Below are 14,573 nucleotides of genomic sequence, written 5' to 3' on the forward strand. Positions count from 1 at the left end.
TCCTCTTTTTCAGCCATGTCTAAGTCAGGAATGACAGGATTTACGGAATTGTCACCCAAATTAAATCCTGAGCTAGTTGGGAAATTTATGGGGATCCTAGCATCGACCGACCCTTGTTGAGGCCTTATAGTGACAGACGGCCTCCTAGGAAGTGCCTCAGTTTGTGTAGACACATGGGGTGGGGTGAAACCTATAGAATGATCCTCACCATCCTTGCCAGTAATTGTCATGGAAGCCTTTCCCTTATTAGTGGCCTTCAGTAGTTGAGCCATCTCAGCCATCATGTTCCTTTGAGCCTTCAACATTTGCTCCCTCATGTCTTTTTGCATTTTTCCAATTGCTCTTGCAATTGGTCTTGCATATCCTTCTGTAGCTGTTCAAATCTTTGGTCCATATTCTTTGACTTAGTGCGTGTACCGTAAGGATGTGTTGCTTCCAGATTTTCTTGCTCTTACTCTCTCTTTCTCCCTAATAATTTTGACTAATTAGGGTCTTTCTACAAACTTGAATGCATATGATGTGATGAGATGCAAATGCATGAATGCTAAAAGATATCGATTCTGATTCAATTTCATTTTAGAAAATGTTATTTGAGAAACAAAAGTCTTTACATAAAACAGATTTCAAATACGCCTTTGCCCTCAGGCCCAAGGTTTTAACCCTATCCAACAACAAAGCTAACTCTAGACACTTATCTGACACTAACTCATATTTTGTACTCAATACATTAGCTTGTATTGCTAGGTCTAGTAAATGATCTGCGACTTCTCGAATTTGGGCTATAGCTTCTCCCATGAGATAATCCCTATCTCCCACTTGATCTTGAAGATGGTGAAGTTCTCCCTTCCACTGTTCTTCTCATGCCTCGAGCTGCTCAATCCGTAGCTCACAGTCCTGTAGTGCTGCTCTAACCCTCTAATATTATACTTCATTTCCTCGATCTTATCCAAGCTTGCCTTTAGCTCAACCTCAGAGTTACGACTTCGGTGATGATGAAGGGATTGTCCAAGCTCAGCCATCTTGGTTTTTAATCCCTGATTTTCCTTCTCTAGGGCCTGATTACGCGACTGCATCTCTTGGAACTTCTTCTCCCAATACTCGGGTTTCGCTTTTTCTTCTTGGACCTCTTGTTGCCACTGCTCTGAAGACTTCCCCAATACAGCTCTCTTTAATGATAGATGTGTCTTCTTATACTGTGTCTTCAAATCATCTCGGTCTTCTTCAATCTTCCTCTTTTCTTTCCTTACTTTTTCGACCTCAATTTTCTGAACATCAACGTCTAAACTTAGGTACATCTTTTCCTCCTCGAGCCTCTCTATCTTTTTTTCGAGCTCCAAATTTTTCCTTTTAAACTCTTGCTTTATGACTTCTGACTCTGATGGAATCACTCGTAACTTCTCCTTCATCGATCGAGCTGTCTCCAAACTCGGTCTAGGGATTTTGTCATTAATCCTCTTAGTAAACCATCCTTTGTATTCAGAAGTTGTCGCCGGTCCTTTAGTCAAAATATTCACGCATCAAACCTTCTTCCAAGCCTCAGAAATTTCTCGCATCTTCTTCTTATAATGATCCCCTTTATACGAGAAGTCACTCTGAGCTAACCCTTGTGTTACCGATATAAACTGCTCCGCCTTGTATTGCCTTAGAATGAGTAATTGTGTATAACCAATAACTCCCTAAATTCTAGGAAGAGGTACCCAATCAAAGCTTCCGCACCGATAAAGAATTTCACTAGGGGTCATCCAAGGGGCTTTCCACGTAACATCTTCTTCTCGAAGATTCTGAAGTATTTCTATCCAGCTTTCCTCTGTAATGTCATCCCTCCTTGGTGTAGCTGCTACTTCCTTTAGCGGAGAATAGAATTTGAAGAACACTCGGCAAGGAACTTTATCTACCTTCCAAAAATGACCGTGGAACCAAACTAATAATAGTTGTGCACATCCAATAAATCTACATTCACCAGCTCTCCGACATGCACTCAAGGATCTAAATGTCTCGGCTAGGATTGCAAGAACTGGTGTGTTCTGTTTACTAACTCATCGAATAAATCTACAACTGCCTCATCTATGTGCCCCAATGCCTTTGGGAAAATAACCATGCCGTAAATACTCAAAGCTAGGACGTCAACCTTTTTCTTTACGTCTGGATGTTTCGATATCAAATCCCTCAAAACGGCCTATGGAACGCACTTACTATCACCCTTTTGCTGCACACGAGCTACAGCCCACTGCACACTCATCCCAGTAATCACCACCAACTTCTTCACGAAAGTTGGAAGGCTAGCAGGTCTAACATAAGCCTTGTAACCCTGAATCCTCGGGCAATGTAGTAAAGTCGTATACTCCTCCAAAGTAGGTACAAGATCAACATCACCAAATGTAAAGCAACTATAAACAGGGTTCCAAAACTGTACCATAGATCGGAATAGATGTTTATCTACCTTGATGTCTAGCAAATAAGGAAGATCTCCATAATTCTGATAGAAAAGCTGCTTAGCCTCGTCATACTATTGGGCCCAAATGTCTCTCAACTCCTGAAACTCATTCTGTATCGAATTAATACGAGTGAAGTCCCATAACTCTGATGTATACCCCTTGGTGACTCTATCTCCTTTCTCTAACTGGATTTTCTCTGACCAGGTACAGACAGAGGTGTTGTCCTCCACTTTATTAAGATATTCATTCCTCATTACAAAACTTTCTAATCTAGAAATCAAACCTTGAATCGACACCTTTAAATGTTGAGTGACATGCAATAACAACAAAATAAAATAGGTCAGTATCATATATAAAAAATGATAAACAAGTACTTACAAGGGTAGCTTACTAAAGGCTATCACTATTATTCCTAGGGTAAGCTCTTTAAAGTTCACTATATGAGTTTTAGTTCTAAAGTAAGGGTACCTGAACGAGCAGATTCCTCGATCCTCACCCATTATAGGCTCATATAGACCAAGTTCAGTTCAGGGGAACACATTTCCCTATGGCCATGCGGAGATGAAAATCTCACGAAGACATAAGTACAGTATCTCGGAAGCAATCCACTGACTCATGCGGAGGTGAAAACCTCACGAAAGCTTCGTTTCTTACTCCCACTTAAAGGTGTGACCGACGGTCATGCAAATGCAATGGGCGAAATCAACATATGCAGCAAACACTTGTAAAATGATCAATCTTTTAAAATTTTCCAAACTTTTGACATTAAGACACAAAAAATCAATTTCTTGGCTTGACTCTCTTATAGGTCCCCAGCGGAGTCGCCAAGCTGTCGAAACCTGTTTTTAAAACGAGTTTGGAAAAAATCGGGTTCGACATTTTGAAAAAAATGAAAAAAATAGGAGTCGTCAGCAACCTTTTAAAGTGTGATTGGGTCACTTTATAAAACATTTTGGTCTACGAAATTACGAGAAAACAGGTTCGGGATTCGGTTACGTACAAGGAAGGATTAGCACCCTTGTAACGCCCAAAATTGGTACCAAATTGAATAATTTTGTCTTAATGTCAGAATTTTGAAAGAATTTAGAAATAAGATTTCTTTTAAAACCGTAATCTTTTGAGTTAAAAATAATCAAGATTCCTTCACTTCAAAAGAGTACAAATATCACAACCAGCATAATTGGACACGATATCTTTAAACTTTCGTAGCTTAAATCATCTTATAATTTGTAAAACTCGTTTAAAAGGATATTTTAGATATTTAGAAAAACGGGAAATCGCAACCCAGTATGTTAGGGCACTACTTTCCGAATTCCTAAATATCAAAACATTGCCTCACTTTTTAAAATTCTTTTTTTGAATTGAATGAAATATGACTTTTGGTTTTAAAAGTAATGATATGTTTTACATATTATAGGAAATTAAATAAACCTAATTACAATATATATGCTTTAATCATTTCATGCAAATATAGTATAGAAAATAATAAATAATGGCACAAATTACACAATATACGTTATCATTTTATATACATATGATTATAAACACAAATACACATGCATTATCCTTACATGCAAAAGACAACATAGAGTATAATAAATTTAATGGTATAAATTGTATAACACATATATAACAACATTTCATGCAAATGTACCTTAAATCAACATAAATGATCAATTTTCATGCAAATATGTAAACATCAATAACAAATATTATATGAAAATTTAACCTACTAAACAATATCAAAATAAAAGAAAAAAATAAATAACCAATTAAAAATGTATAAATTATAAAGCACATAGAAATAAGATATTTAGAAATATATTGAATAATATAAGAATGATAAAAGAGAATCCTTTTTTTAAAAAATGATATATATACATATATAGGTTATACTATAGGGTATAATAACTTTAAAAAAAGAAGTACTAAATATTGATATTACATTTATTTATAAAAAAAATTTAAGAATGTATATAATTAATAAGTAATAAAATAATATATATTTTATAATAAAATAAAGGTAATGTAAGGAAATATGGTAAAATATATAGTGTATAACATAATTTATAAATAAAATATATAATAATATAAATAATATAATAAATAATATAAAAATATATATATAATAAAATGTATATAATATAATATATATAAAAGAAAGAAAGATATTATAATGAATAATATATAACAAAATATAATATGTAATAAAATATGTAGATAAAATATAATGAAATATAATATAATAAGGAATATATAAAATAATAATAAAAATATCAAAATATAGTAAAATAAATAAAATATAATAAAAATATATAACATATAATAAAAATACAAATATAACAGAATAAATAATATATATAATAAAAATATATGATAAATTTTTTTTAAAAAGTGTAATAATAAAATAATATGTACTATTTTATATAATTAATAAAAAAATAAAGTATTTAAAATAAAAAAGGATTAAAATTGAATTTAATTGAAGAATCTGGGGTTAATTGCAAAATAATAGAAACTTTGGACCTGATTAAAACACGCACTGAAAGTCGAGGAACTCATTGGGTAATTCGACCCTAATCCCAAAACGACGTCGTTCTCTAGAACTGATTTTAATGACCTTCAGGGCTAAATTGAATTAACTATGAGAGGTTAGGGCTAATTTAAAAATAAAATAAAATGAATTTGAAAATATAAAAAAAACCACAGAAGGACCAATTGGGAAATTATTTCAATCTACAAAAACACGTGGATCCTCCCCGGGTAATCGGGTCAACACGCGGATCTAAGCCCTGAAACGACGCCATTTTAGAGCTTATTGCTTTAAGCTAAACGACGTCGTTCTAATAAGGCTATATAAGCCAATTTTAACTAAAACAAATCATTTTAAAACCAGGTTAAAAAAAAATTCAGAAATGCTCTGAAGCCCTCAGAGCTCTGGCCATCGACCATCATGGCTCCAGTCATTGGACCTCCGCACGCGCCCACGCGCCACCGTAGATTTTGCCATCTACGGCGGCCGGAAGCTGAAAAGCTTCGTTTTTTCGCCTATAATGAAGGGTAAGACTCCTTCCTTCTTTTAAATATTAATAGTTTTTGCGAAAAAACGATTCGTATGTTTGTATATAAAAATAAATAACAGAATATGAGATTTAAATCACCTTTTAGAAAATGAGCCACTGTTTCTTATTTCCTCTGTGAATATATGTGTGTATCCTTTTATTCTCTATCAAAAAAATCGGTCCGTTGTACAGATTTGTAAAGAGGCTTTTATAGCCTTCTATGAATTGTTTACATTCAGAAAGAAATCTTTCATTTCTTTTCCTTATCTGTTTTCCTTTTCTGCTGTAGTTTCTTCTTCTTTTACAGATACCAGCGAAGAGGCCAGTAATGAACGACACTGACGACGGCACTAGCGTTGATTCGGGCATCGATCACAGCTTGATTCGAAGCCTGGAATCATGGTATTGATGGCAGTAGCTGGAACGACACGAGACGAACCGACACATTGATTGCGGCGCCTAGGGTTTCTGAAACCCTAGGTCTTCCGTCCTTGGCTTATGGTTTGGGCCTCTTGGGCTTCACTGAGTTGGGTCAGGGATGTAACGGGTTAGTGGGTTTAAGTATAATGAGCTATCGGGTTGTAACCGGGCATAGGGTTTAGGTATGGGTCAAATGTGAATGGGTAATGGGCTGTAAATGAGTTTTGGGCTTTGTACATGGACTATGTAAAATTTATTATTTTTAATTTATGTTTTGTTTTTTTTTTACTTATTCATTTAATTACGGGACCGGGCAGAAATGGGCTACTACACCTATGATATGTTTAACTGTATTCGAGCATGACATTTTGCATACATGTATGATATTATGACATGACATGTTGAATGGGAAGGATCTTTTCAGTACAAGATCCCACTCGTGGAATTCTTTTGGTCGCACTTTCTTGTCGAAAGCTCTCATCATTCGCTTCTAATACATCTGACCATAACGAATGGCCCTTAGCCTCTTTTCCTCAATCAAGTTCAATTGATCATATCGTGATTGTATCCATTCAGCCTCATCTAACTTTATCTCTGACAAGACTCGGAGAGACATTATTTCTACTTTAATGGGTAACACTACTTCCATCCCATAAACCAACGAGAAAGGAGTTGCCCCAGTAGAGGTTCTGACAGACGTTCAGTAGGCTAAGAGTGCAAATGGTAATTTCTCATGCCAGTCTCTGTAGGTTTCAGTCATTTTCCCCACTATCTTCTTGATGTTTTTCTTAGCAGCTTCAACTGCCCTATTCATCTGTGGGTGATACGGCAAAGAATTATGATGCTTGATCCTGAATTGACTGCAAAATTCTGCTATTGTTTTGTTGTTCAAGTTCAGTGCATTGTCAGATATGATCCTTTCAGGTATCCCATACCGACAAATAATCTCTTTCTTCAAGAATCGACTTACAGCTGACTTAGTAACATTCGCATAAGAAGCAGCCTCTACCCACTTCGTGAAGTAATCAATGACCACAAAAATAAAGCGATGCCCATTTGAAGCTTTTGGTGATATTGGCCCAATTACAGCCATGCCCCACATAGAAAAAGGCCATGGAGAAGTCATAACGTGTAGAGGTGAAGGTGGTACATGAATCTTGTCTCTATAAATCTGACATTTATGGCACTTTTTGGTGTAGTTGATACAATCCCCTGCCAAAGTAGACCAATAATATCCAAACCTCATGATTTGATCTAGCCATCGTGAAACCATTAGCGTGCGTCCCACAAACACCCTCGTGAACTTCTTCCAAGATTAACTTAGCTTCCACGGCGTCAACACATCTCAATAGTACTTGGTCCTTTCTTCTTTTGTACAAGATGTCCCCATCCACGTAGTCGCAGGCTAATCTCCTTAAAGTTCGCTTATCATTTTCAGTTGCCTGTTCTGGGTATTTACGATCTCTCACATATCGCAATATATCTTGATACCAAGGATTATCATCATTTTCTTCTTCCTTAATGTTACAACAGTGAGCTAGAGCCTCAAAGATACTCATTTGAATGGGTCTCACCTCCTCCTCTTTATTTGCTTTAATCATTGAAGCTAAGGTTGCTAGAGCATCTGCCATCTGCTTTTCATCTCGTGGGATATAATTGAAAGTAATGTCATCGAATTCCTCAAGTAACCCCAAAACTACCTTTCGATAATTGATCAATTTAGGATCCCTTGTCTCCCATTCACCTCTAAGCTGGTAAATTACCAACGCAGAGTCTCCATATACTTCCAAGGTTCTTATTCCTCGTTCTATAGTTGCTCGGATCCCCATGATGCATGCTTCATACTCAGCCATATTGTTCATATATTCAAAATCCAATCTACATGTGAATGGATAATGATTCCCATTTGGGGATAACAAGATTGCCCCAATTCTTTTTCCTACTGTATTGGATGGCCGTCAAAGTTCATCTTCCATGGACGTTCTTCAATAGTTGCCACATACAACAACTCCTCATTAGGGAAATCAAAGTCTAATGGTTCATAATCTTCTAGAGCTCTGCTTGCCAGAAATTCTGCTATCGCACTACCTTTTATAGCCTTTTGACTCACATAGACTATATCAAATTCTGAAAGCAATATTTGCCACCTTGCCATTCTTCCATTTAGTGTTGTTGACTCCATCATGTACTTTAATGGATCAAGTTTTGAAATTAGCCAAGTTGTATGATATAACATATATTGCCTCAACCTTCGGGTCGTCCAGATTAAAGCACAACACAATTTCTCAATTGGCGAATATCTCATCTCACACTTTGTTAATTTCTTACTGAGGTAGTATATTGCCTTCTCTTTTCTTCCCGATTCATCATGTTGACCAAGCACACATCCCATAAAATTACTAAACACTGATAAGTACAAAATTAATGGTTTATCCGAACTAGGTGGGGATAATACTGGAGCGTTTAGCAAGTATTGCTTGAATTTATCAAAGGCATTCTGGCATTCCTCATTCCAAGTACCTTGGTTGTGTTTTCTAAGGAGGCGAAATATAGGATCACATTTCTCAGTTAATTGTGAAATAAATCGAGCAATATAATTCAACCTTCTAAGGAAACCCCGAACTTCCTTTTGAGTACGTGGTGGAGGCAAATCTCGTATGGCTCTAACTTTGTCTGAGTCAACTTCTATTCCCTTTTCGCTGACCACAAAGCCTAATAACTTCCCTAACCTGGCTCAAAAAGTGCACTTTGCTAGATTATGTTTTAACTGAAACTTCCGTAATCTCAGGAACAGCTTCCTCAAAACTTTAATATATTCCTCCGCCGTTCGAGATTTGGCAATCATATCATCAACATACACCTCAATTTCTTTGTGCATCTTATCATGGAATAAGCTTACCATAGCCCGTTGGTATGTTGCCCCTACATTCTTCAATCCAAATGGCATTACTTTTAATAAAAGTTTCCCCACAATGTTATGAAAGTGGTTTTATCCATGTCTTCCGGATGCATCTTGATCTGGTTGTACCCCGAGAAACCATTCATGAAGGAGAACAACGAATATCCCGCTGTATTGTCTACCAAAGTGTCTATGTGTGGCAGAGGGAAATTATCTCTTGGGCTAGCTTTGTTCAGATCTTTGTAATCAACGCACATTCGTACCTTCCCATCCTTCTTAGAGATTGGTACAATGTTAGCTACCCATTTAGAATACTTCACTTCTTATAAGAATCCTGCATCGAGCTGCTTCTTGACTTCGTCCTTTATCTTTAATATGATATCTGTTCTCATTCTTCGCAACTTCTGTTGGATTGGTTTACAATCCTGTCTTATTGGAAGACGATGCACCACAATATCGGTATTTAACCCTGGCATATCTTGATAGGACCATGCGAAGATATCCTTGAACTCACGTAGCAACTCAATCAGTCCTTGCTTTGTGTCTTCAGCAATATGCGTGCCGATTTTCACCTCTTTCCCCTCCTCTAGGGCTACACTCTCTATTGTCTCTTTCTCATGGGGCATAATTTGTTTTTCCTCCTATTTTACCATCCTTAATAGATCCGGAGACACATCTCAATCTTGGACATCTTCAAAATCCTGAGATTCCTCTAAACACATGTCTTGTTCGTGAAAGAAATCAGGATTTGTAATATCAATGCTCATGTCATTGATATCTAGGGACCTGTGAGGTATAAAGAATATAAAAAGAATGAATGAATTTAAGTATACAAAGAATGAATGAATTTAAGAATGATTATTTATGTGCTATGAATGAAAGAATAAGAATTGCAAAAGTTTAACAGAATATTGGTTGATAAAAAATAATACTCGTTCAAATTGATAAAAGTTATGTTTTATTAAAAAATAATAGATGATCGTAAGCCCATCCCACAAATGTAATCCCATTACTCCTAGGCCTTAAACTAACAAGAATTTTTTGAAAATTACTCTGAAAAATTCCTAAAGACTACAGGAAGTTCCTCCGCAGTCCAATTGTTCAGAGAGCTTCTCGGTTCGTAAGGGCGAATACCCTCAAGGTTTCCTTGCTCTGATCCTTCGTCCAATATAGCATTAACCTGATGACTTTCTTCTATAAGTAACCCTCCCGATATGAAGGTTTGGGATAGTGGAGGGAATGTCATCAGCTCCCACTCCACTTCTCTTCCATTAAGGTGCGCCCTTCTTCCCTATTAGCGCTTCTCAACTTCCTTCCTCGTTTACTTATAGTCTGGCTTGAAGCCCAGACCAAAACGATCTCTCCTCTCTTTCAGTTCTGGGATTTGAGTTCCTCCTTGCAGGTATTTTCCTAACCCTCTTACTGGTAAGGCTCCTTTTCCCACCATCATTTATAGAGCCATCATCGTGGCTCTTGCTATCTTTGGCACCGGTGGCTCACTCCCTTTTGAAATGAAGGTTGCATTCACAAATTCTAAAGAGCGAAAGGAACACTCAATAGACTCTTCGTTTGTTTTGACATAAGGGGCCTCGTTAGTGACTGCGGCTATAATGTCCTCCTCCGCATTGATGGTTACTAACCATCCATCCATCTCTAACTTTAATTTTTGGTGCAACGATGAGAGCACCACTCCCGCTAAATGTATCCAAGGCCTCCCTAATAAGCAATTGAAAGAGGGCCTGATATCCATCACCAAGAAGTCTACTTCGTATATACTCAGCCCAATTTCCAAGGGGATGTCAATCCTTCCTATCACCTTTCTTTCTGTACCGTCGAAGGCTCTTACCATATTTTGACATGTCTTCATGTGAGAACCGTCAATGGGTAATCTGTTCAATGTAAACAATGGTAGAACATTCAAGTCTGATCCATTATCGACGAGCATGCTTGGGAGTGTGTACCCCTTGCATCAAGTGGTGATGTGCAAGGCCTTTGTTGACCCCCTACCCCCTGGCGGGATTTCATCATCATTAAAGTAGATGAAATTATCCGCGCTTATGTTATTCACCAATCGGTCCAGCTTGTTAATAGATATGTCATGGGTGACATATGTTTCATTGAGCACCCTCATAAATACATTCCGATGCACCTCAGAACTCAGAAGTAGAGCCAATACTGATATGCGAGCCGACTGCCTACACAACTACTCGACCATACTATACTCGTTATGCTTTAGGAACTTTAGAAATTCATTAGCTTCCTCCTCCTTTACTGGCTCCTTAACAGGCACTTCAGCCTCTTTCTCCTTCTCTGCACTCATTCTCTACACTAACATTCTTTCATTTTGTGGGCTCCTTCTTGACGCCCACCATATCATACCGCATCCCACTCCGTGTATGGGAACTCTGAACTTGTACATCTTTAGACGTACTGGCTATACTCTCCTCCTCTGCAACTGTCACACTATAGTCATAACTCCATGGTACCCTCTTGCTATCTTTATAAGGAAAAGGCGTAGGCTTATGGATAATGACCTTAGGTACCGTTTGTGCCCCCACTTCATTATTCCCAAGCAGGGAAATAATAATCCTTGGCCAGCTAGTTCCTTTCTGTTCATTCTCCAGCACACATACTTGTTTCTCACAAGAGCTACCTTCAAAATTTTGTAGCTCTTTGTTGTCCATAAACCCTGCATTAAGGCCTTGAATTCTTCACAATCTTGAACGTCACGGGGATAGGTGTGAACTGCATCCTTTCAGAATTCTGCCTTGTACCCGACTCCTACTTTTGAGAACTCTGTTGCTTAACCGCAACTATTTTAAGTTGACCAACTGTGATTACCTTCATGTTGAAGGTGCTTGTGTTATTCACTTCACTATCCTTTCTCCTTAGAGCTGATCTTTTAGTCGCTTCCCCTCGATTTTGCCACCCCTTATGGCATTTTCGATCATCTCTCCCGCCGTCACTATAACCGCGAAGCTTTTAGTGGTGTTCCCAATCATGTGAGTGATGAATGGAGCCTTTAGAGTGTTGATGAACAACATGGTAGTCTCCTTTTCCAACAACGGTGGTTGAACTTGTATTGCCACCTCTCTCCATCTCTGTGCATATTGCCTAAAATTTTCATTAGGCTTTTTCTCCATGTTTTGCAGCGTGATCCTATTCGAAGTCATGTCAGTCACATGATTGTACTGCTGCATGAAGGCCTGTGCAAGTCCCTCCATGAACTTATTTTGGCCCGGCTCAGTTAATTATACCACTTGGCTGCTGCTCCAATTAAACTGTCTTGGAAATAGTGGATCATTATTCACGTATCCAGTCATCCTTCTACAGAACATCGTAATGTGGGCTTCTGGGCAAGTAGTCCCATTGTACTTCTCAAATTCTGGCATCTTGAATTTGTGAGGAAGCACTAAGTCTGGGACCAAACTTAAATCTTTGGCATCAACTCTATGATGCCCATCAGCATTCTCTAAAACCTTGAATTTTTCCTTTAACCATTTGCAGCGTTCTTCTAACTGTCTTGCAGCCTCTGTTATAAAATCCTCTTTTTCAGCCATGTCTAAGTCAGGAATGACAAGATTTATGGGATTGTCGCCCAAATTAAATCCCGAGCCAGCTGGGAAATTTATAGGGATCCCAGCATCGACCGACCCTTGTTGAGGCCTTATAGTGACAGACGGCCTCCTAGGAAGTACCTCGGTTTGTGTAGACACATGGGGAAACCTGTAGGATGATCCTCACCATCCTCGCCAGTAATTGTCATGGGAGCCTTTCCCTTATCAGTGGCCTTCAGTAGTTGAGCCATCTCAGCCATCATGTTCCTTTAAGCCTCCAACATTTGCTCCCTCATGTCGTTTTGCATTTTTGCAAATTGCTCTTGCAATTGGTCCTGCATATCCTTCTGTAGCTGTTCAAATATTTGGTCCATATTCTTTGACTTAGCGCGTGTACCATAAGGATGTGTTGCTTCCAAATTTTCTTGCTCTTACTCTCTCTTTCTCCCTAATAATTTTGACTAATTAGGGTCTTTCTATAAACTTGAATGCATATGATGTGATGAGATACGAATGCATGAATGCTAAAAGATATCGATTCTGATTCAATTTCTTTTTAGAAAATGTTATTTGAGAAACAAAAGTCTTTACATAAAACAAATTACAAATACGTCTTTGCCCTCATGCCAAAGGTTTTAACCCTATCCAACAACAAAGCTAACTCTAGACCCCTATCTGACACTAACTCATATTTTGTACTCAATACATTAGCTTGTACTGCTAGGTCTTGTAAATGATCTGCGACTTCTCGAATTTAGACTATAGCTTCTCCCATGAGAGAATCCCTATCTCCCACTTGATCCTGAAGATGGTGAAGTTCTCCCTTCCACTGTTCTTCTCTTGCCTCGAGCTACTCAATCAGTAGCTCATAGTCCTATAGTGCTGCTTCTAACCTTTTAATATTATACTTAATTTCCTCGATCTTATCCAAGCTTGCCTTTAGCTCGACCTCAGAGTTACGACTTCGGTGATGATGAAGGGATCGTCCAAGCTCAGCCACCTTGGTTTTTAATCTCTGATTTTCCTTCTATAAGGCCTGATTACGCGACTACATCTCTTGTAACTTCTTCTCCCAATACTCGTCTTTGGCTTTTTCTTCTTGGAACTCTTGTTGCCACTGCTCTGAAGACTTTCTCGATCCAGCTCTCTTTAATGATAGCTGTGTCTTCTTATACTATGTCTTCAGATCATCTCGGTCTTCCTCGATCTTCCTCTTTTCTTTCATTACTTTTTCGACCTTGATTTTCTGAATATCAACGTCCAAAATTAGGTATATCTTTTCCTCCTCGAGCCTCTCTATCCTTTTTCCAAGCTCTAAATTCTTCCTTTCAAACTTTTGCTTTATGACTTCTAACTCTGATGGAATCGTTCGTAACTTCTCCTCCATCGGTCGAGCTGTCTCCAAACTCGGTCTAGGGATTTTATCATTAATCCTCTTACTAAACCATCCTTTGTATTCAGAATTTGTCGTCGGTCCTTTAGTCAGAATCTTCACGCATCAAACCTTCTTCCAAGCCTCAAAAATTTCTCGCATCTTCTTCTTATAATGATCCCCTTTATACGAGAAGTCACTCTGAGCTAACTCTTGTGTTGCCGGTATAAACTGCTCCGTCTTGTATTGCCTTAAAACGAGTAATGGTGTATAACCAACAACTCCCCAAATTCCAGGAAGAGGTACCCAATCAAAGCTTCCGCACTGATAAAGAATTTCGCTAGGGGTCATCCAAGGGGCTTTCCACATAACATCTTCTTCTCGAAGATTCTGAAGTATTTCTATCCACCTTTCCTCTGTAATGTCATCCCTCCTTGGTGTAGCTGCTACTTCCTTTAGCGGAAATAGTTTTTGAAGAACACTCGTCAAGGAACTTTATCTACCTTCCAAAAATGACTGTGGAGCCAAACTAACAATAGTTGTGCACATCCAATAAATCTACCTTCACCAGCTCTCCGACATGCACTCAAGGATCTAAACGTCTCAGCTAGGATTGCAGGAACTGGTGTGTTCTGTTTACTAACTCAATCGAATAAATCTGCAATTGCCTCATCTATGTGCCCTAATGCCTTTGGGAAAATCACCATGCCGTAAATACTCAAAGCTAGGACATCGATCTTTTTTTTTATGTCTGGATGTGACGATATCAAATCCCTCAAAACGGCCCATGGAACGCACTTACTATCACCCTTTTGCTGCACACGAGCT

General features: G+C 38.1%; 1 protein-coding gene across 1 annotated transcript; it reads right to left on the bottom strand.

Moving 5' to 3' along the window:
• Positions 1–779: 779 nt before the first annotated feature.
• On the bottom strand, positions 780–1,406 carry LOC107960559 (stress response protein NST1-like). Its single transcript, XM_041111997.1, has one exon. It carries the CDS (start codon positions 1,404–1,406, stop codon positions 780–782), a length of 627 nt encoding a protein of 208 aa, XP_040967931.1.
• Positions 1,407–14,573: the final 13,167 nt, after the last annotated feature.

Source organism: Gossypium hirsutum, chromosome A05 (genome assembly GCF_007990345.1).
Source record: "Gossypium hirsutum isolate 1008001.06 chromosome A05, Gossypium_hirsutum_v2.1, whole genome shotgun sequence".
Lineage (NCBI taxonomy): Eukaryota > Viridiplantae > Streptophyta > Magnoliopsida > Malvales > Malvaceae > Gossypium > Gossypium hirsutum.

What these genes read in the sequence shown, in the direction of transcription:
- LOC107960559 (XM_041111997.1), bottom strand. Translation starts at nt 1,406, where the DNA reads ATGAAGGAGAAGTTACGAGTGATTCCATCAGAGTCAGAAGTCATAAAG.